This window comes from Ambystoma mexicanum, chromosome 10 (assembly GCF_040938575.1).
Source record: "Ambystoma mexicanum isolate Mex_15411 chromosome 10, UKY_AmexF1_1, whole genome shotgun sequence".
Classification (NCBI taxonomy): Eukaryota; Metazoa; Chordata; class Amphibia; order Caudata; family Ambystomatidae; genus Ambystoma; species Ambystoma mexicanum.
Genome location: NC_090932.1, coordinates 372,930,834 through 372,955,264, shown reverse-complemented (window position 1 = coordinate 372,955,264; position 24,431 = coordinate 372,930,834). Strand labels below are relative to the sequence as shown.

The window sequence follows — 24,431 nt, the reverse complement described above, 5'->3', positions numbered from 1 at the left end:
CGTGTTCAGTGATTTTGGACAGGCAGTTTCTACATAATCTCAAGATTTCCACAAAATGGTTCATAAGGGAATATTTCCCTGATTTTAGTTCTTTCAATTTCTTCTACAACAGGAATATGTGCCCCTGAATACTTCCTTCATATACACAAACACATATCCAAAAGAATGCTACAGTGTAGGTTTAATAAGACATTTTTTTAAAAATTTAAATAAAATCAATATATTTTACTTCACACTTAAAAAAATATTTGTTTTACACAGTGCCTGAAATCTATTTATTTCTACCACAAAGCAGAGTCAGAGATCAAATCGGTAGTCATATTGAAAAAAACATTTCAATTTGTGAATTTCAATAACACATCGCATTATATAAACAATAATGACATACACATATAAATTGTAATATACAATGTACAAATATAAAACACTTCAGTTGTTTTACACTTAGTTCACACTCTTCAAATGAGTGTTTGTAGAATGGTGGATTGCAACAAGAATAGACTCCAATATGGTTCTAGTCTAATGCCTACTCATTTCGGCCACAGAGTATCCTCAGTTCATATACCCAGCCTTCCTCAGGGCAATAATCAATTTGGTGATCAGTACAATTTTGTGCATCTGGCATTTCATGATAAATCCAGTGTCTTTTTGATTGATTCCAAATAGCACCAAACCGGGATGACTTTCATTATTTAATTCTACAACTCCCATGAAGGAACGTTTGCCGCTTTCTTACATATGCGCGCTCCAATTACATTTCTTATGCTTTTCGTATGCATGATGTTTTGAAGCACACATAAGTCGTTTCACATGATAGTTACATTTTCGTTCCTCTTGAGCATCATTCATACAAATGCTTATTCGACTGAAACTCACAATTGTTCTGCCCCGTGAACATTCATAGACCAGTGCATCCTCTTAGTATCCCTGTTGAGGTCGTTGTACAAGCTCAAACCCATCCCCTTTCCCAAAGGGATTCTTGGGTTTTCATACTCTGCTGCTCCAGAAGATCATGTGAGCGAAGAGGTGATTTCTTATTTGATAGTGTCAAAATAGTGAATTATACACCCGTAAGATCTGCTAAAAGCTTACATGTTCAATTGAGTCTAGGGCAGGCTTGTCCAACTCCAGGTCTTGAGGGCCAGAAACCTGAATGGTTTTTAGGATATCCCTCATGAATATTCATGAGAAAAAAAGATCATACATCTACAATCATTGTATGCAAATGTATCTTGTGCATATTAACGAGGCATAGCTGAATATCCGGCATAGATCAAGCCTTCCAGCCATGGAGCTAGACAACCCCGGTCTAGGGGATGGACGGTAACTATATCCATTATCCAACCTTGCCTTACCTTTGAAGAATCCGATTTGTATTTACTTTAATCAAGAGCTGAACAACAGTAAGGCCCGGAGAGAATTATAAATGTACCATGTGTCCAGATCCCTTATGTCTTCATGAGTAGAATCAATCATTTGGATCTGCAGGAGTGTATCTGGAGACCATTAATGACCATGTTCTGGAAGGAAACATGAAATATATCCCTGGATTCACAACTAGAAATCCGAAATAAATATTCACAAAGTTTGAAAGATGCTCTGATTTTGTCATCATTAGATGTGCTCTTCAAAACTAAAAGCTCTGCATAAGGTTCAGGCATTTCCCTCCTCCCAGCTCACCTATCAGTCAGTAAAATAGCTCAGTGGGTTAAGTACTCCCTGTTGAGATCTGTGTGTGATAAGCAGGTCATATGCCTGAATCTCAGCTAGGTCAACTCAGCCTTTCTTCCGGCTTAGTTGGTTAAATGAGTACCAGTTTCAGCTGTGTAATAATGATTGTTATATAAAATTATTATAATGTACTTAATATGAGGTTCCAGCTTCCAATCATATCATAGTATTTTCTATCTTTCCCAGTTTTCCACGCAACAAAAAATACTAGGAACCTGCTTCGCATCACATTCATGAGGCTCTTTTCTTCGTTCCTTTAACGTTGGTTGCTCTGGTTACTTCATCTGTTATGCCTGTACATAATGATTTCCTTTTGGTTACTTTTGATTGTTGTCCTGTCCATGTAGTTTTCACTAATTTGATGATAATTTGCATATTTTTATTATGAAAATAGATGTTGAGTCTTAATGGTTCGATTTTAAATGGCAACCAAAATAATGCATCAACACAGCAGCAGCACCATTTTGCATTCGCTCTTCTTCACTGCACTAGCCAAGCCCTCCAGCCCCCCTCCAGTCTTTCTGATCCACCAGAGCGCCTACAAGCCGTGCAAATGGCAGTGCTGCAGAGTATGACTGCCAGTACCATAACATAACAATAGGTGGCTGCCTTCTAATGACATGCTCTAGAACTGGCCCAGAGGGGGCCCTCTTGCCCTTGAACATTCTTCCTCCCTCGTTGACTCATGGTTCCTGCTTCTTGGTGCCACCGTTGTAACTAGGGCATTTCATTTGCGGTGGTCGTCCAATTTTTGGGACTTGGCCGTTTGTACCTTGACATAATCCATTGAAATTTGCATTCCAAGGTGGGCATATCCATATCTTGGGGTTCCAGTTTAACACATTTTTCTCATATATTGTCCACAAAAAGAGAGTGATTTCCAGCGGCCAATCATTAAAAATCATCACTAGCACCTGAAAACAGGAAGACTATGCCAGTGAATGAACCTGTGTCTGAAAAGCAAGACCATGTGACAGAAAATCTGACTTGGACCTTAATGCTGTACACTTACTTTTTTATTAAGCAAACTGTGCACGGAATGGGTGGCTCAATGTTGCATCCTGTATTCTGCACATTATGCCCACGCCCAACCCTTGGAACCTCAGGAACCAGGCAGTGATGGCACATTGAGGATGAGGATGCTGCCTCTGTGCTAGTGCATTTGCCCTAGCAAGCGGACTAGGGCATACAAAGCTGAAGATAATAATGTGTGCTCTCATATAGCACTGCATAGCAGATTAACCAGCTTCTAAGCGCTACCATTACATATATTAGTATTACGTAATTTCATGGCAGCTCACAATGAATTGCTATGTAATCTTTGTGGTTTAATTATCTATCAGGAGGACAGTGGAGTTATATTTGCACAGCGGAAACGACATGTTTATTTTTACAGAGTCACTGCTAGAAAAAAAAGGTGTATCACAGAAAAAGTTCATTTAGTACTAGTGCAAAACTTGCCTAGTACAAACACATATCCTTCAATGGATTTTTGTGCACCAATGTTTGCCCTCGTCCTGGCACTAGTGTGCAATTTGTCCTGGTGTTAAAATGCATTGAAAGAGTATGGTTTTTGCACTATGGTAATTGCACTCAACTTGCACCAGTGTAAACAGGCTGTAATACCACTTTGGGCCTGATTTACAAAAGCGTTTTTCGATGGGAACGTCCTATTGAAGCAAGATCTGTAAATAAGGCCCTTTGAATCTTTAGCTAGGTTTATGAAAACCTCTTGAAATATTTATTGTAAAATAAAAAAAAAATGACATCTTCTTTATTGCATTGACAAACCATGTGTGGATGGTATTATTTCGGTGAAATAAATGATAGCATCTCGGGGCTGGGGTAAGACTCTAATAGGTAAATCTTTGTAGAAATCCTCTAGTTCTTATGCATCCCTGAGGCAGCTCCTCCAACTTCGGCAAAGCGAAACTCACGCCCAGCTCATGGACGAGCGATATGTGATACATCTATGCATCCCTGAGGCAGCTCCTCCAGCTTCGGCAAAGCGAAACTCACGCCCAGCTCATGGATTAGCGATATGTGATACATCTATGCATCCCTGAGGCAGCTCCTCCAGCTTCGGCAAAGCGAAACCCACGCCCAGCTCATGGACGAGGGATAAGTGATAAATCTATGCATCCCTGAGGCAGCTCCTCCAGCTTCGGCAAAGCGAAACTCACGCCCAGCTCATGGACGAGCGATATGTGATACATCTATGCATCCCTGAGGCAGCTCCTCCAGCTTCGGGAAAGCAAAACTCACGCCCAGCTCATGGACGAGCGATATGTGATACATCTATGCATCCCTGAGGCAGCTCCTCCAGCTTCTGCAAAAAAAAACTCACGCCCAGCTCATGGAGGAGGGATATGTGATACATCTATGCATCCCTGAGGCAGCTCCTCCAGCTTTGCAAAGCGAAACTCACGCCCAGCTCATGAACGAGGGATATGTGATACATCTATGCAATCCTGAGGCAGCTCCTCCAGCTTCGGGAAAGCGAAACTCACGCCCAGCTCATGGAAGAGGGATAAGTGATAAATCTATGCATCCCTGAGGCAGCTCCTCCAGCTTCGGCAAAGCGAAACTCACGCCCAGCTCATGGACGAGCGATATGTGATACATCTATGCATCCCTGAGGCAGCTCCTCCAGCTTTGGCAAAGCGAAACTCATGCCCAGCTCATGGACGAGCGATATGTGATACATCTATGCATCCCTGAGGCAGCTCCTCCAGCTTCGGCAAAGCGAAACTCACGCCCAGCTCATGGAAGAGGGATATGTGATACATCTATGCATCCCGGAGGCAGCTCCTCCAGCTTCGGCAAAGCGAAACTCACGCCCAGCTCATGGAAGAGGGATATGTGATACATCTATGCATCCCTGAGGCAGCTCCTCCAGCTTCGGGAAAGCGAAACTCAGGCCCAGCTCATGGAAGAGGGATATGTGATACATCGGCAGTAACCGAAGCTAGCCTTCTAGGAGATCCTGAACCAAACGAAAAAAGCAGCAACAGAGTGTGCCTTTGTATGCATCCCATGCACCAATCAGATTGCAGCATTCCCCGTCCACTCCTTTGCCCAGTGTTCTCTGTGCAGGGGTCATCACCCTCTGGCCACTTCCTGCTAGGGAGTGGACAAACCTGGACATAATAGTCTCATTCTGTTAATAATAAGATAAAACGGGGTCTAGTTCCTGTTCTTAGGGGTGAATTATTGTGTATAAAGGCATTCTAAGACGGACTGGTCCATTTAATATTAGGGTGACTTCCTCAAAAGGACAATGCCTTGGAACGGCTGGATAGGATGAGCCACAGACAGTCGGATGTCGGGCTAATGGAAGGCACACATTTTTGCTGACTGGCCTCCCCATTTATCAGAGTGACAGGACTATCAAGAAATCTCTACAAGTCTGAGTGGATAGCTCAGGAGTAAAGCGCTGATCTCTGCCATGCGGCAAGCCTGCACTTTGAAAGTTCGAATCCTCCGACAGGGCCAACTCAGCCTTTCATCCTTTGGAGGTCGATACAATGAGTACCAATAAATTATGAAATGATAACACCTATTAGCATAGTGCTTAGAAGCTTGTGGAATCTGAAGTGCTATATGGGAACGCAAATTATTATGAGTCGGAGTAGCCCATTCCGTATAGACCACGCCACTGCTTTATCAATGGTCAAGCAGCACAGTCCACGAATGGTATTGCTTCATTGAAGTCCATTAAGCTCAGTCCACCCTTGGACTAGATGCATAGATATACATGTTAGTCAGTACTAAGCTGGACTTGCTTTGCCGATATCCATATAGCCCAGTCAGTTAATTGATTTACTTCATCGCTGGGTCTACAACCCAGTCCACTGTTGTCCTTGCTTCATTGAGGTCCCTATAGCCAGTAAAGCATTCGTTGTCTTTGCTTCTTTGATGTCCACACACACCATGGTTCCATTGGTATCACTTCAGTGACATCCATATAGCCCAACCCAAAAGTAGTCTTGCTTGATTGATGTCCCATTATCATCAGTAACCCTATAGCCCAGTCTCCTACATGAAAATATGGCCTATGTCACCCAGAAAGTTCTCACATAGTCCATTTTTCTTTACATTCTAGGACTTGTATTCCTGGGTTTGTAATGGGGAAAAAGCAAGTTCCAGAATGCAAAGTAAAGAAACAATACTGAATGAGCTCCAGCTTAATGACATGAGCCTGTTGCCATGTGTGCAGGACCACATTGGCATTGCTTAAGCCATATTTTACACGAGCGGGGGGGGGGGGTGGGAGACGCATTACACGGCAAGGTAATGCCCCTGCCCGTGAGGGTATTATTGCTATTAGTATCCGGCACGATGTACCGGATACCAATTGTTTTTTTTTTTAAGTTGAGAAAGGACGTGGTTGTTTCTCAACTTAAAAAAAAAAATAGGAAAAAAGATAGCCACCATGGATCCGAAGGAGGGACTACGTAGTCCCTTCTCCATTTCCATGGTGGCCATTGCTGGGTTGGTGGCACACCAGGAACACTAGTATTCCCGGTGCAGGAGAAGGACAGAGAAGCACAAGTAAGCGGGCTGGGGTGAGGGGGAGAGGAGATGTGGAAAAGGGGTTGGGGGTAGGGCGAAGGAGAAGGGGGCACGGGCGGAGCACACACTTACCAGTGATCTGGCGGGGTAAGAGGACGGCCTCCAGCTCTGATGATGCTCGGAGCTGGGGCTATAACGTGTGGTAAAGCCCCCTTCTGAGCCTCCTCATTGGTTGGGAGGCCTAAGCCATGCCCCCGATGGGTCCTAATTGGCAAAAACATCAATAGCCAAGCCTAAGCTTTGCTTCATTGCTAAAGCTATAGCCCAATCCGCCATTGCCATTTCTTCATGGATGCCGCTCCAGTCCAGTCCACCATTTTCTTTCAAAGACTGTTTTATCGTCGGTCCTAAACTGTGCAAAACCAGTGTCCTTGCTTTATCAATACTCCCATGACCCAATTCATCACTGCATTGCTTCATCAATGTCATTGATAGTGTGAATCCCACCATTAGCTTTGTTTTATTGATGATCCTATTTCCCAATCCATCATTCACATTCCTATATCAATTCACAGTGCCTCAGTCCACTATTTATGTTGCGTTTCTATTTCCCTAGCCCAGTCCACCATTGATGTTGCCTCGTTGATGTCCCTATAGCCAAGTCAACCAATGATATTGTTTCACAGATGTCCCTAGCGGCTAGGCTGTCACTAGTCTTGCTTCGTTTCAAAAGTCAAGGACTTGGGCCCAAGCCAGCTCCGTGGACCTCAGAGCGGAAAAAGGGACTAAGCACCTGATGGCTGCTCTCAGCCCTTTGACACACGGGTTCCCTTATCGTCTATTGCAGGAAGCTCTTAGGCCAAGTGGCTGGGCCTGTTCAGCTCTGCGCAGTCTGATTGCAGCTTCCTGCAATAGAGGAATATTGCGTCTCAGCTGGGCCGCCAACTTCCTGACCATATCGTCATTTCATCGCCCGCTGTAAGCAAGCTGTTTCCCCCTGTTTGCGGGTAAAATAAATATTAAAAAATCATACTTTCCAAACAGCCATGCTCCTGTGGGAACCTTCATACAAAGGTCTGGGAGCCCCTCTACCGGGAAGGATTACGGCCAAATAACCTGTTCTATGGGGAGGTTCCCACTTGGGAGGGTCTGAAACCACGTTTTAGCTCACTGTAACTTTCATAGAAGAGAAATAATCATGTGCCTCCCAATCTGGTCCCACCCACCTCGGTAGTCCAGCGCCAAAATGCTAGGCAATTCTCCTCTGAACAAGAGCAACCATCAGCAACCCCAGACACATGTTTCTATCTAGTCGGGCCTCATCAGTGAGGTGAAGCTGTGCTTCTCTAAGTGCAGTGAGCATGGGGTCCACGTCTGGATTACTCAGGGTAACTTAAGGTAAAACCTCACTCAAGTCAGTAAACATTCATACATGTTCTATAATCTTGTGAGAACCTCCTTTATTTTGGAAATTCCTTTTGAAAATGTTGTGATTTTTCCATTCACTAACTCTCATACATATGTTATTTTTATACCCAACGCAAAATTTAAAAATTAAGTTTGAAAAATAGCCTGAAAATAAAATGTTGACATATCCAAACTTTGGAAAATAAAAACTGGAATATTTTTGAAAAAGTTATAAAAAAGGCAGTTTGGAAAAATAAAATGGAGGAATAGACCACAAGGCTTTGTTATTTTGGTATCGGCAAAATGGTGCCTCCCCCCCACCCTCCGCATTCCACAGGTAAAGTATTAAAATAAAAACGTATTTAAAGGGAAGAAGGTAACATCATGACTGCAGGGAAAGGATTTGCCCACTTTTTAATGCTTGAAAGGAAATATTTGACTGTGGGGTGTGGATGAATCAAACTTAAAAATAATATTGAAACTTCAGAAAACAAATTAAAGGCAAATATAAACAATATTTTCAGTTACAGCAAGGAATTAAAGAGGAATTAAAGAGTTAAAGATCTTTTTTCAAACTAATATATTTTTTCAGGCGACTATATTTAATGCCATATTTTCACACTTTCTTGCTATCTAACTTGCTTGTTCATACTAAGGACCTATAATCATGTGTTAGGCTGCCAATCGAAGATTAATAGATATTATTAAAGGCATGTCATTGGGCATGTATACAATGCACACCACAATCTCCCTGGTGTGGCCTTCAAATGGCCCAGAATGCAGTTCCCTAACGTGTTTTGAGATTTGATGTAACCTGATCTGTGAACGTTTTATCATGTATAGTTATGCACTCAGAATTATTCCATGGTGTGAGTACCAAGGCACGTGATAGCAATGCCTAGAAAATGGCGAATGGCTATAAAAAAAAGCACAAACTCTTGTATTTGCAAATTCTTGTTTTTAGTAATTCAATGCGAGGAACGGGTGTGAGGACACATATTGCTTAAAAATCAAGTGACTGTAGGCACACTTTGTAATACATTTTCATTACACTAAGAGCTGCTTTACTACTGGCATTAAGACATAACCATTCAAAAGGCTGCTTAGAAATAACAATAGCAGCCCAAAAAAAGCCCATGTTTCAATGTTACTGAATGATAGAGCTAGCGCAGAGAGATCCCAGGAGGGGGTGTTTTGGGTAGAGGTGGTAGTGGGTGGGAATGGCTAAACTGGTTATCATGACCATCGACAGTCAATAGGTGGACAAAATCGCAAAGCATATCTTCAGCCTGCGTGTTCCTCCTCATATCCAGTTTCCTGCATGTCCGTAATCTATAAGCCTGTGAAAATAGTGTTGGCCTATAGGTGGCACTGAAGCACCACCTAATTGCCAAAACTAAAAAAAAGAATTTTTGAAATGTCTTCATAATTTTCTAAATCTTCTTGGCTAGGACTGGGAAAAAAAATGTCACGCAACAAGACGTCTTCTCCTTTTCTCTCACGTTTGCTCCTTTTTTTCACAGGCCAGGGCGCAGGGGCCTGGGGGTGGACACAATACACTACATTATCTGGCAAGCTTTGGAGCCAGAAGACTACTACTGTGGTGATGTGCACAGTATACATTTTTTTAAAATTAAAACAAAACGTGTAGTGGAAGGAAATGAGGGTCTTGGATTAACATAAGCATGTTCTTCTCCAGATATGGGAGGATATCTCAGGGACAACGTGCTCGCGATGACACAGAGCACCACAGGTTCGATCCCCAGGTCGCGCTTAGAAACCTCTGGGTTTTAAGTGCGTTATAAATAACCTATCATATCATAAGGGGTGGTACATGCATGAATAATCTGTTCAGGAACAGACAAAGCTAGTCATAATTTTCAGAGGAAAAGTGACAACTTTTTTTACCACTTCTTTTTACCGTAAATCGTTACTTATAGATTTTGCATCACACTACCGTTGGCAATTCATGTGTTTTTACTGCATGGAGTAGTTATGCCTGAAATGCCACATACGGTAAATCTGTCCAAGTACTACTGCTGTACCACCATGAAAAACCATGAAAAAACATAGATTGCCTCCCCTGCAAAAACATCAGCTAAAGCCAGACGTGAAATAATAGCACCGCCTTAAAAGGCTCACAGCAACCGTTGCCACTGCAGGTGGCATCGTTACATGTCAAATTGTCCGCGTCATGTAATGGACAAGTGAGTCAACTAGGATTTTGTTGCATGTTTGAATATGACTCAAGGGCCGTCACTTTAGTTTGGCTGTCATGCAAACAGAGGCGCAGCCAGGATTGTCTAACAAGCGGGCCTTGAAGCTAATGCAGTTGGGTCTACCGCAGTGGCATTAACATCTGTAAATGCCCGCCCAGCGCTGCTGAAAGGGCATTTAGGATTTGGGTGGGCCTTGCCCGCTCAGGCCCTACTCTGTGTACGCCTCTGCATGCAACACGGATGACTTGCACATGCATGCTATGTTCGTGGGTCTTTACCGCAGGCAAAATCAACAACAAACACATTTTTTTTTATCACAGCTCTGGAGCCAGATTACCCCAAAATATTGTTGCGGGAAAATTCGTTTACCACACGCTTTCTACGCACCCCATGCAGTGTGTGACCGCAGCCCATAATTAGCCATTATTTTAAAAGCAAGTGGTATTTCCAATACCCCATTTTTAACATTACTAGCATTCTCAACATGAGGACAGCAGTCATAATGTTGGGCAAAGGGACGTAAAGAGCCTTGACCAGAAGCACACTCATTTTCAGTCACATGCTGTAGCTGAGTCTAGAACCCGGGTCTCAGAAGTCCACAAACATAGTAACCCTACCCCTCGCCCTCTGGAACGGCCCTCTCCCTTGCTCCACCTAGTAACCCCCGCTCCTCTGCTACCCCTGCGGCCCCCGCACCCTAGTTGTAACACCCTGGGTACCTCTCCTATGTACATTGCTCCGTAGCTTCCCAGCTAGGTTTCCATTTTGTAAATACCAAACATGCAAACCCGCAGAAGCGTTGCTAGGAGGGCGGTGAGGGGGCTATAGCCCCGGGTCTTTTGGTTGTAACCCCAGATAGAAGCTCAGGGGTTACAACCAAAAAGGTTGGCTAGCCGCCCGTCCTGACAGTCCCAAAATGAGCGTAGCCCTGGATCTTTTCCAGACCTAGCAACTCCCCTGCAAACCCGTTAACGTGTTTTGATCGCAGCAATTTTCTCCACGGCTATTTTCACTGTGGTATTTTCAGCATGGCCGTTTTTCTTTTCTTTTTTAAAAAACTATATGTGTTTGTGTAGGGCTTTTGGGGGTGGCTGGTGAGGTGGTGGGGGCCCATTTAAAAACAACAAATGTCTCCAAGTGGCTGGGGTGAAAATACCACGGCGAAAATAGCCGCGGCATAAATTGCCGCAATGAAAACAGTGTAACCATACAAACATATGTCTTTGTCCTTTTACTGCATTTGTAACATTATGTTTCTCTAGTTGCTTATTTTGAATTATTCTGTATGATGGAAGACTACTGATGAATCAAAAAACATGTTTTATCTTGATGTGCATAATGTGGCATAGAAGAAAAAAATTATATCCGGCACGTTCTGCAGGCCACGTTAAATGGCGAGGACACGTGCACAGAGTAGGACGTAGTGCAGGAAATCAGTGCTGTGCGTCTCCCTCTGCATGCAGGGAATCCGCTAGCACAGGGGCCTGCATCCTTCGGCTCTACCAATGTTTTAGACTACAACTCCCATGATCCTTCACCATTGACAATGCTGGTTCGGGCTGATGGAGAGCCAAATGTTGCCGACCCCTACCTAGCATATCCATCTGTAGCACAATGTTGATGCGCGCGAGCAGGCATGGACCCATGTGAATTCTGCCAACATATTTATTTATTTGGGAAGAGCAGTAGGATACCGGGCCGGGAGGATAGCAACACAGGTTCGATCCCCTGGTCCGCCCTTAGAAACCTATGGGTAGTAAGCACCTTATAAATAACCAATTACAATTATAATACCACGGGGATCCACAGTAACGTTGAGAACCATGCCTTTTAATGGAAGTTGCCATTAACAATAACTGACAGTGATCTAGTCAGATCTGCATGGAGCAGGGTCAGGGGTTCCCACTGGATTCCTGTGCCTCCATCCGGTCTGTTTCAATAATCAAGAGAATCCAGCGGAATGGACACAGATGGGGTCTGGGTCTTTCTGACAGATTCTCTGGGCCAATGAAAATGAAGCTGCAAGTGGATCTCTAAGCAACAAAAGATATAAAGAGGGGACGATAATAAGCTGTTCCGTTCAGGAGCTCAGGGTACTGTAACCAAAGATGGTGAGGCACATCTTTTGGGATCACCGGATTCCCTAGATCACAATCATTTAGTGTCTGTGATTACAGCAGTGATCTGCAAACTGTGGGGCTGGGCACTCGAGGCGGGCACGAAGGATGCCCAGGGGGGGCACAAGGCTTTTCAAAAAGGGATTGTTGTGTCTGCTTATGGTAGAAAATATAGCAGGTATGGCATATGGCAGGGGGGGGCGCATCCACATTTTTACTCAAGGGAGGGCTCAGCAGCAATATTTGTACTCAAGGGGAGGGAGGCTGAGCATACAAAAGTTTGAATGGTACTGGATTACAGGGCTGCGGAAGGGGCTACAATGGCACAAAATGGCGCTGTCTGGTTCCATTAATAATATGACATCTTTTAGTTGTCTATCGCAGCGCACTACATATGGAGTCCATTGTCAGGCCAGCGTGGAGCCAACTGACCTTTCTGACCTTGAATGAATAATAGTGAAACAAAAGCAGTGTTGGCAGTTCAGGACATTTCAGGGAGACAGTTATCTAGCTATGATCTCAAAATACTTGGTCAAGAGCGGGCAATGGGATGAGAATTTAAGATGCCTGGTTCCGGGGTTGGCTTTTCTTCCCTAGAACATTGTTAGCCAGGATTGGGGGGGCATCTATCTCCTGTTTTAGTTGAGAACCTCCATGTTCGCCCCCAGGCCACGCAATCAGAAGGCAAGCGCCCATCAGAAACTGCGAGCCTACTCATTTCGTCTCATGCTTCCTCCTTAATAACTCCGAGCCCTCCTGTCTTTCTTCCTTTTTCTCACAGGATTTTAAGCAACAACAAGATCACGGTGCTGCGGGATACGTCTTTCCTCGGCCTGCAGGCCCTCGAGAAGCTGTAAGTATCCATTGTGCCCACAAAGAGCAGGTCCGTAATGAGGGCGATTGGCATTTCATAGCATTGGGCTGGGATAAAAGGACAAATTAAAGTGTTGGTAGTGGCAGGGTGGGCGTCTCTAGCCTGGATGGAGAAAAAAAAAACCTCTATTATGTGAATTTTGGTACTGAATGTTCTGTTTTTGCAGCTATATCTATGTCTGGGTTGGTCGGAAGCTCAGGCACTGTGTTTTTTTGCAGGCAAGGTTTGAAGCTGAGCCCAAGAGACTAGCTTGTGTACCACGCACTCTCCATTGTGCCTTAGATTACAGGTGCAGGAAACTTGTTTTTTTCCCACACAAAGCTTTACACAAAGTTTAAATTCCATGTGTACCGATGGGCTCGAGACTTCATGATGTGTTTTTTGCGGGAAACCTGGAGCAACAGTCCTATTGGTGGCAACACAAAATTGGCAATTAAATATTCTCCCCTGTTCCTCCCTTTAAATTTAAATTGGTATCTGGTAATATTGTGCCCATACATAATGTCGTCGGGGAAAAGCCATTGGCGACATTATATATAGTGGCATTATATATGGGGACGGGTTGCGGGGATGTCCCCAGCACCCCTTGTAAATAAGAAAAAGGGGAACATTATTGCGGGGACCTTATTACATGGAACATTTAAATTACCATATGTTTAAAGGTAAGCTAAATCCTTCCTAAAGTTTTCCACCCTTCTACACATTAAACCCAGGAGTGTCTTAAAGGGCTTTTAAGTGGGGATCAACACCTACCTTTCCCTCTATAGCAGGCTATTCCAGGACCGCTACCACCCTCGGATGAGGAGACGAGAAGCCTGAATCGGAGTTGCTCTCCTTCAGATTCCTGGTGAAATCACGGTTGTTGTTATACCTCTTGACTAAACAGGTTGCATTCGTTATGTGTATATTGCATTGTGTGTATGCTACATCTTGTCTTTATGTCATTGGTGTATTTAAAATAAATAATGTAAACCTAAACATTCCAGGTGAAATAATTAATTCCACTGATTATAAAATAAGGGCAGCTAATCAATACGAGGGTCGGGCTCCACTGGGGCCCTGCCCGAAAGGTGGACAAGTGCTTTGAAGTGGCCGAAATGTGGCATGCAGCCGTCTATAAAAGACACAACCCCAGCAGAGAGGAGCAAATCTAGAATAGCACAGGTGGGGGCTAGAGGGTTCTTAAGCACTCAACTTCTTCGCCCGGTCAAGTGTACGCAAGAACGCTGGTATGTTCAGACGCATGAATTTAAAGCACAATAACGTATTACTAACAGAGAAGAGCGTGGAAGAAAAGGAACAAATAGGTGCATTGACTGGGCAAACCTGAATCTAAAAGCTCAAAGCTTGCAAATGTTCTGGCTAGTTTGTGAAGAAAGTTTGGATATTTAGAGCACCTGGGTTAGGGTGACCAGACGTCTCGGTTTTCCTGGGACAGTCCGGGGAAATCGTCCTCCGTCCCGGGGTCCCGATAGTTTTTTTATTTTGCAAACCCCGTGCGGGGTTTGCAATGGTGGGTGCCCACGGTCACTGTTTGTGCCGGGAGCCGATTTCGAAATCCCGAAATCGGGTCCCGGCGCAACTCTAACTGTGCGAATGGGGGCCTGAAAAGCATTTCACGCCCCCCATTTCCTCCCCCTTCCTGTCCCCGGCCACTTTCCTCCAATGAGAGGGGTGTGCATGTGAGCAAACCCCCGCCGCGCCCCCACAACAGGCCATAGACATAGAAGCAGGACTTTATTATTGTATTTATTTATGTTAGTCCTACTTTTATGTCTATGGCCTGTCTGGATTTTTTGTGTGAAAAATCTGGTCACCCTAACCTGGGTACCCAGCGGGTACATGGCATTTTAGGAAGGAATAGCCAGAGTTCACCTGTGAAGAGCAAATTTATAAGGGCCTTCCTGATTTCCAGGTGGTTAGTGATGGACATAATCATCAGTGGAAGGGAGTTCCAAAAGGAAGGGTCTAACACAGAGAAGTCCTACCCCACGGATCCACGTGCTCCTGAATCAAGGGACTGATAGGCATTGTCACTGCTTTAGCATAGTGGCCATCCCGGAAGACATGTCTAAAGTTTGCCCAGGAGGAAAAGCGATCCCATCCGGTAAGAAAGACCTTCACGGAATGGCCTGCTCCCTAGAAAAGCAATTCGCATCGAGCTCTACACCTGTATTAATCTGGCACCAGAAAGCTGGCCATTCACGGGGAGAGAGGTTGCAGCTTCAGTTGCGAGTGGTGAGGTGCTTTGTGTACCTTTGTGCTTGTGCTGATGCTGCAGTGGCACAGGAAGCTCTCTGCTGGTGATTGGCTGGAGTCCAGGTCGAAACTTCCTGATGAATCTTTTCTGACCGCTTAGAAACAAAAGGTTTCCCATCCCCAGTGGAGTAACAAAGAACACGTGTTATTTTTTTATTTTTTTATGGTAACATCTATTTATATAAGGCACACCACATGCAAAATTTCCTCTGGGTATTCTAATTATAGTTTTTGTTATTGCTCAACTAAATGGTCCTCATTTTATCAACCCGGGTAGGATAAAAGGTTGAGGCATCCCAGACGGGATTCACGCAAGCAGCCTGTAGGTGTCTGGACGTGTGTTCAGCCCATCAAGCTATTTTTTATTTGAAATATTTTTCTTGGCCATGTATCAGACACAGCTTACTATCCTAGGGGCAGCAAGTTGACTGTAGGGTAACCTTTTATTTTAGCTGTAGCTCCTTGACACCCCTGCAAAGATGCCTGAATTTCAATCTGGGCCACAAGAAGCCATCTGAAGCTGCAGTGAGGTCCCAGTGACACAATTACTACACCTTTACTAGAGAAGCACAAGTGTCAACAGGAAGACCTTCGGCAGGCCGCTATGGAGCACCTACCAGGCATTACTACTCGGGGAGGGGCAATGAGAGGGTTACAATCAATCTGATTGTCCCTTAATGGGTTGTTACCCTGCCAGGTAGGTCTTACCTGTTCCTTTCCTTTCTCTGTCTGGCTGTCATGGAAAGGGAGAAGAGACTACATGTAGTGCCTTCTCATCAATCCCTGGTGGCCATTTTTTTTGTCGAGTTGAGAAACGGCCTCAACCCCGTCACTCAATTCGTGAATAATTGACTAATAGCAATAGAACCCTCGGAGGGGGCATTACCATTCACGTAAAGCCCCCTGGGCTACATTAAAGCCCTCGCTTTGCTCAGACTTCTATCGCCCCAGGGGCATGACCCTACCGGTAATGCCCCTTGCCTCCTCAGGCTCTATTTCTTCAATGATACCTTTGTATCTTCCTTGTTTAGTGAAGCCATTTGGAGGAAGCTGCCAGCCAGCCTATCAAAAGCCCCTTGATGTTTTTAAACAAGGCAATTCCTAGAGGGACAACAGAGAGCTACTTTGGCCACTAAAAACAAAACGTGCTTGTTGCAAAGGATGACAATTTGTCAAAATCGCACCTTCACCAAACCAGCATAAATCGTTGGCCCAAGCCTGCCTTTAAAGTGCATCTTGAAAGAAAAGGATGGCGAATCGGTGCCGCTGCTTGCGCTCTTTAACTTTTCACTTTAACCCTTGATTAGGCTGCTTAAAACATAATTTAGAGAGCAAACCACACCCTCTCAACGCCATAACTTCTCGACCCCCTCTAAGTACTGCACGAAAAACGGGACGGCTGCTGAATTACTGGACAGCTCTGCATTGAGCAAGAGAGAAACCATGTTTAAAGTAGGATTCCTTGATCCGAGTACGAGATTGGCTCGTTCGAAGACTGTATTGGAATCCGTAGAAGCGTAGCTTACATCATAGGCCAACTTTCAGGTCTAGAGGCAAATTGAGGACAGAATAATGGCACAGTGAATGATGAACAGAGCTCATTTGTCTACATGTATCGTGGTGTGAGGCAGTGTCACAACACTGGCGAAGCCTGGCATGCTATAGGAATAACCATCAGTTTCGGATATGGACTAGGACTTAGTGTGAGGCATTTCATGGGATAGAACTTAATCGCCTCTTATCGCTGGGTAGATGTCTGCCTGGCAGGTGGCCTCTTAGCTTTCAGGAGATTTGGGCAGCCAAAGGGGTCCTCTCCTAAGCACATTACTAGTGTTAAAAACAATTGAACACTGATTTAAAAGATAATTGCACTTGAGTACTGTCTGGCAAGCCTTTAGGCTGGTAGGGTAGCTCAGGAGGTTAAACGCTCACTATTGGGATCTGTGTCTAATCTGCAGGTCCAAGGTTCGAACCGCAGCAAGGCAAACCCAGCCTTGCATCCTTTCAAGGTTGAGAAATGAGCAGCGCATTTGTTGGGTAACAATCGTATTGACAAAAATTACACTCTTTGGATGAAAGTGCTATATAAGTAACAAGGTATTATTAGTAAACCTGGAGACTGAAGATCGTTACGGCAATCTAGGTTTAGTTGTGGATACTTGCAGAATGAGTTGTCTTGGTCACGTGGTGTTTCACGTGGTGTTTCACTTTGACAGTCAGCGGGAAGGCATTTAAAGACACATTCTGGGGACCTTTGCAGGATCTCATGGTGATTCAGCAACAGCTCACTCAAAAAAGGCAGCATCTTCTAGTCCCTCCACAAGGCTGTTCTGGTTGCCTCAGGAAACGAACAGTTCTCACATCGAAAGATGCGTATTGTTTTCCCTCAGACATGTGGAGATCGGTAACGCGCAACTTTATCTTTGAGGCACACTACATTACCAGATCTTCACTTGATGGAGTGGGTCTAGACAACAGGGCTTTCTTGACCATGAGGACAGCATTTAATGTGGGTGAGAGAAGTTCTCTTCATAAAATGAGGGGGTACCCGGGATCCAGAAGAATGTGTAAGTGGGTCAGTGAGCACACGCTGCACCTCTGAAAGGGCTCCTTATGGAGCGCACTTCCATGGAGATGCCAGACAATAACACATCATGTCCAATGTAGTCCACAGGCAGCTTCAGATTTTGGAAGGCTTTTTGAAGAAAGACACAGTTAGTCAGTATGAGGAACTGGTTTGCGAATATCGGACAGATGCCAGTCAGTGCTATCTCTTCAGTGATGTATCCAGAGCATGTAGGAATGTAGCTGACCTTCAGGCCCTCCAGCATTGGATTAAATGGATCTCCAGATTTCTTATTATAATAGAACACTGCTCGAACAGAGGAACAGTACTGCTGAGCGTGGTGTGGCTTGACGATTACGTCTGTAGGTTATTTCCTCTAGTGGTGCTCGTGGCGGAACAGGAGCGCTGCAAGCAGACTCTGAGGAGACGAGGAGAAGAGTGGCGTTTGCTCAGCTGAGCTACGGTGAGGACGCGAGGAGCAGCGTTTTCTCCGCTGGGCTGATGGTAAGGAGCGGTGGTCACTCGGTGGAGTCGGGGGGTGCTGAGCTGCACTTTCCATGCCTTGGGATTCCTCCTCCTCTGGGTATTTGGTGTTATCAGGTCTCATTGGACTCTCTTGCACATTGCGGGTAGCACTTTGAAAGTGACTGAACCATATGTGACTGAACCATATGTGGAAGGGCTGAAAATTAGCATCGATTATAGCTAATAACAGTCCAGATTGGAGTCCTATGGTGCTCTGCCTTTTGGTTTGCCTATTTGCTGATCTGCTTTGATTTTAGAGGCACGTTTGGACAATCTTCATGCCACGTATTACAATTTGCTGAATGCCTATGGTCCCCTTTCTTGTCCGATAGCTGTTACCTGTGGGTGTCTGGTGACTGTGGATCTGTGATCTTTGAGCCACTGCTCCCACTGGGGTCTGCTTACTACGACATAGCACTATTGGCAGACTGATAGCTGTGGATGTCTGGCGACGGTGGTCTGTGAGCCAATCGCTCCCATTGGGGTCTGCTAATTGAGCTATAATGACAAGCTTGATATTAGTAGGAATTGTTGTCCCCCCCCCACTGGTGACTGTGGATATTCCATCTTTGAGCCTGTGAGGGAACGGGGGATATATCAACATTATATTATTCCTGCTGAGCTTTTGGTTTATATCATTCTATTGATATTATCTTAAAGGGGCTCTAAATCTTTTTCTATTATGAAACTAAGAAGCAAACTTAAAAATGGCAAAAAAATAAGAACGACATGAAAGATGTGGACACAGTGGAAATTAGCACTCAGAAGGTGGCTGCCAAAGATAAGAAGATCACTGATCTCTTTGGGGAGCAAGTGGTTGTTGTTCAGCTATACATAGCGCCGCTGGATGCTGACACTCCGTCCAGTGAGGAGGCCTGTACCTCGCTGGAATTTGATAATAATAATTCACTTCTTAACCTGTTCTATAGCCTGGAAGGACAAATAACCAATCTCGAGCGGCTGAAGGATCCTAGACCTGAACTAGAGACTTTGGAGAGTGTCAATCAAGATTTAGCGGGATCAATATCTAGTATCCCTCCCATTGTAATTATGGACAGACTCTCATGCTCCCCTCGACTTACCGGACTGGCGGATAGTGTGGTGAATGTGAAATACAAGAAAATGCATTATTGACTTCTTATCATGAATGTTCTAAATGTAATATAGAATCTAAATTGAAAAAATTGGACACTCATAATACTGCAACTAGTTTTGCATTGAAAATCCTATTAAGGGTATGTTACACCATTTTCTCCCAAGTGAGAAATAATGCAGATGCACTTAAGGAAATGTCTAAAGCACACAATATCACTGACATGGTGGAGAATAACACACTAGGTGTTAGTGTGCCTGCTAAAGTAGTCATTGCTGATGTAGAAAAAGAGAACCTGGAATCAACATTGGTCGAAATTACGGCTGGCAGTGATAGTGAGAGTGCTGATGATTGTCATCTATCAAAACGAGAGAGAAGAAGGAGACAAAATCTTATAAAGAAATCTGAACAGGAAAGGGCGGTGGAAGTGGTGGAAACTGCTGATAAGATGATTGCTGAGGGGCCTAAGTCTACTTCCAAAAGAGGCAGAGAGAGAGCAGCAAGGAAGGCAAAAAAGCGTGCCCAAAAAAGGGGTAATCTAACTACCTGGTTAATTGGATCAGAAAAGCCAAAAACATAGACTACTGTTCCGCAAAGTATTCCTGTGATGGAGGGGCCAGCTGATACTGATGTACCTGGTGATAGTACCCTAGATACAAAGGATACTTCTGTTGATAGCAGTGATGCTAGTGATGCGGAATCTGTTGAAATCCAAGGGCCGATTAAGAAATCTAAGGTTAAGTTTTCTAAAATGACCAAGGAACTACCTGTAAAATTATCTATGAATATCAATGGATCCTCAGGGGGTGTACAGCCCTTGACGGCCCTATTAATGTGCGCCTGCCTAGAAAACAGTTTACCGTATCTGGCAGTACTAAGAAAACCAGAAAGCTCATAAATCGAGGCAAATTACTTGAAATTCTAAATGCCCAACTCCCTTTGAGAATGCTAAAAATTGGGGATTTTAAGTTTGCAGAACCCCGTCAGAATCTGTTCAGCCGAGTACATTGCTATTCTGAAGCTGTGGTTTGCCTTGTAAGACAACACAAGGAGGCGTTGAAAAGGGGTGGCTATCTGCTTGATGTCAATGAGGAGGTTGATCACCGGTATGGAAATAAGATTAATCCTGATAATGCTAGAAACTGTGCCCAGAGTAAAGGCCTGATGATGGGTAACAATGTAATAAAATCTCATTGGGAATGGCTTTGTTGCTTTTTGCCACCTGTCCATAATACTCATTGAGATGATCCTACTATTATATCCTGGAATACTAGAGGCCATTGTCATCTTCTTGCGGAATCAGGTTCCTATGATCTTCTCTGAAATGCACAAATTCTTCTTTTACAGGAAACCTGGTTCATGCAAAGGGTGATCTTTGATGGATACACAGCCTTTCATAATCTGGCAAGAAAAGGAGATAAGGGCAGGCCATATGGTGGCCTGACGATTCTGGTATCTAATGTTCTATATGCCTATGAATGTGTATTTCTCTGCCCTAATCCCAATGTAATGATGGTAGAGGTGCAGTTGGATAATGGTAGTTGTATTATGTTGATCAATATATATGACCCCCCAGGTATTGATCATCCTGCTGACATACAACAAACCATTTACGAGTGTGTATCTGATAAATTCATCTCTAAGGGGATGAAGGACATTATATTGGGAGGTGATTTAAACTCTAATATTCTGATTTCCAATATAGGGGAAATGACGACGGTCGAGAGGTGGAATACCTTTATCAAGGATATGGAATTAGTTGTGGTGAATGGGTGCAAACATGATAAGTCCACTACTCGTAGCACATGGACAAATGGTCTGTATGCATCTATTTTAGACTATATCTGTATGAGTGACAAGATGTTTGATAGCCTCACTAGCTTTGAACTATTGGAAAATGAATTTAGTGACCACGCTCTGTTACAATGCGTGGTGACCTTGGGTGTCAGACCGGCTGATATGGATGCCATGGGAGGGATCATTATATCTAGCCGTGGCGGCAGGATCGGTTGGTCTGACACCAATCTTGCTAAGGCTAAAAAGTGGTGTGGTGATATATCAATAGAACATCTGACCACTCGCTCTGCTGATAATATAGTGAGTTGGCTGTCTAAACATATATATAGTCTTATGCCTATTACAGGGAAACTGAGACCACATAGGAAGGACCTTAGTAAATCAAGAGCCTATGATAGGGTTATTAGGGATATGAAAAGAGCAACGCGCAGGAAATTGCGGATATGTGATTCCAATGTCCAGAATCCTGAGTTGCTACATAGGAATAGGAGAAGGATTATGAATATCTATCGTAATAAGATCAGACGATATTTCCTCTCTGAAAATAACATAAATTGGTAACACATGGTCCGACTTCTTATAGTCGGGAATACCGGGACATTTTGGGCCAGTTTTAGATCTCTTGGCAATATAGGAAATTCAGAACTCTCCATTCCTATTAATAGTCATACTTGGATGAGGTTTATTGCTAATAAATTTGAGGGTGATACGTCCAAACTCGAAAAGAGACAGATATTCAATTTAATTATTCTGCGGGAGGATAATTTAAGGGCAATTAAGAATTTAAAATCTTCCAGAGCACCTGGCCCCGGATGAGATTTGTAATATCATAATAAAAGAAAACCCCGAAGTTTGGCATGATATTTTGGGGATTCTTTTTCAAAAAATGATTGATACAGGTATGATGCCCCATTCCTGGATGATGTCTAACATCATTCCGGTCTTTAAAAGTGGACCACGTAATCTACCTGAAAGCTATAGGCTCTTGGCACTCACGGATGTGTCTAGTAAAATATTTTGTTCTTTAATTCTCCAGGATATAACTAAATGGATAGACTGTTATAAAATCTTGGATAAAGCCCAAACTGGCTTCCGTAAAGGGTGCTCAACAAAAGATAATGGCCCTCATTACGACTCCGGCGTTAACCAATGGCGCTAATAGCTAATAGCGCCATGGTTAACGCCGGTAACTTACCGATTCCGCCAATGGTAAATGGGGAATTACCACCCCATTCCAAGGTTGGCGGGGCGGTAATTCCCCATTTACCATTGGCCCTTCCCCATTCCCATTTTTGCCCCATAGGGCTCAATGGGACTGGGGAAGGCGGTAATTACGGTACCGCAATTACCTCAAAAGTCCCTTTGCGGGTCCCTACTTTAACGGCTGGTCCAGACCAGCCGTTAAGGTCGGCAGCCACAAAGGGGCCTTGCAATCAGGCGTTAAGGGTTTAACGGCGCCAACACCTTTTACGGCGCCGTTAACCCCTAAACGCCAGGGTCGTAATGAGGGCCAATATCTTTATAGTAAATACCTAAATTGAGCAGGCCAATGGTAAGGACAGGCTTCCATTGTATATGGCATTTATCGATTTCTCCTCCGCCTTTGATTCGGTTGAGCGTAATAGGCTGTGGCATAAACTTGAGTCCCTATGCATGCCCCCTAATCTCCTGTATGCATGTATGATGATATACGATGAAAGTAAGGCCAGGATTTGACTGGATAATATGGGTACCCTGTCTGAACCTGTTTCTATAGCAAAAGGTGTAAGACAGGGATGTTCCCTGGCACCTACTTTATACAATCTGTTTATGGCTGATTTTGGTGGTATTTTTAAAGAAAAAAAGAATGCCTTTCCCAGAATAGGCTCACACAAAATTGGGTGGATCTGCTATGCAGATGATATTATTATTTTTGATAATACCTATAGTGGTATCTGTAATAGCGCTAGTGCCATTTGTGATTATGCTAAGAATAATGGTTTAGCACTCAATCTTAATAAAACTCAATTTATGGCGGTGGGCCGAAATTGTTGTAAAAAGTTAAATATCCTCTGCCCATTAGGCTTGATAAAAAAATTAAATTGCTATAAGTATTTGGGCCATGAGGCATATGGCGGGGGAGGGGAAATGAATCCAATGGTGCAACAGAGTAAAAGATCTAAAGTTATGGCAACTCTAACAGCAGTCACGTCCTTCTCCAAAAAGACGGCCGGCTTCAGCCTGTTGGGAATAACTAATATATATATAAGCAGAAGCTGGTGTCTATGTTCCTATATGCCCTGGAGACATCGTTTTCCGACTGGTCTGACTGGGCGGATGTGATGGAAGGTATAATATGGTGTAGATTGCTTGGCCTTACTAATTACACTCCGGTCCAGGCGATACGTCTCGAAATGGGGCTTATCTCTTTGTCAACCCAAATTGATCATAACAGAGCTAAGTTCTATGTGAAAATCAAATTTGCCCACCCAGGTACTCTGTTGTACATCCTTCAGGAAGGTCTGGAGGGAGGTAAAATGGAGGCCCTAAATACATTTAAGGAGAAAAACTACCATCTTTTTGATAAAATTGGTTGGTCACCTAAATGGGATCATGGTGAAGGGGCAGTATTAAAATCGTTGAAGGATGTCATAGAGAAGTGGGATTGGACTAACAGCCATGATAATATCTCCACTATGAGCTCTCTAAGAACATTTACTAAGATGCCTTTCATATTCAAAGAGCCCCAAAGCTATCTGAAACCTATGCCCTCTCAAGCCAATCATAGAATATTCTTAGATATTCGACTCAATCGACTTAATGTATTGGGGGTTTGGGGAGCCTGGACTAATGTACCTGCTGAGAGTAGGATCTGCAGAACATGTGCTATTGATTCTAGAGTGAAAACAGTCAGCCATGTTCTCACCTGCTGTCAGGGGATGAGATCGATCTATGACAAGTACTTTGCCAGATTGATTATGATCAGATGTATATTGAAAGTGATATTTTCTGGTTGAGGTGCTTATCAGGGAGGAGTAATAGGTTGGTTATTGCTATCACCCAGATTTGGAAGGTGGCAAATGAATGCCTACGAAAATTGGAAGAGGATGTTAAAACGATGTTGGGCCTGGAGAGTGGACCTGAATTGGTTTCTGATACATATGACCATTGAATAAGTCTGTGATGTAATTAGTTTTGTGTATCAATGTGGCATAATAATTTTTATTGGGATATTTGTTTCTATTGTGTTTTTTAATTATGATAATGATCTCTTTATATGTTGTTGTTCTACCTAAGCTTGTATTCTCATATTCTTCCCTTCTCCTTGTTATGCTTTTATCTGAATCTG

General features: G+C 43.8%; 1 protein-coding gene across 1 annotated transcript in view; it reads left to right on the top strand.

Annotated features, from left to right (window-relative positions):
* Positions 1-24,431, top strand: part of ADGRA2 (adhesion G protein-coupled receptor A2) — a 574,510-nt gene that overhangs the window by 252,492 nt on the left and 297,587 nt on the right. Inside the window, exon 2 of the mRNA XM_069617958.1 lies at positions 12,771-12,842. Within this exon, the coding sequence (XP_069474059.1) occupies positions 12,771-12,842 (72 nt within the window). The remainder of the gene's footprint in view (positions 1-12,770; positions 12,843-24,431) is intronic.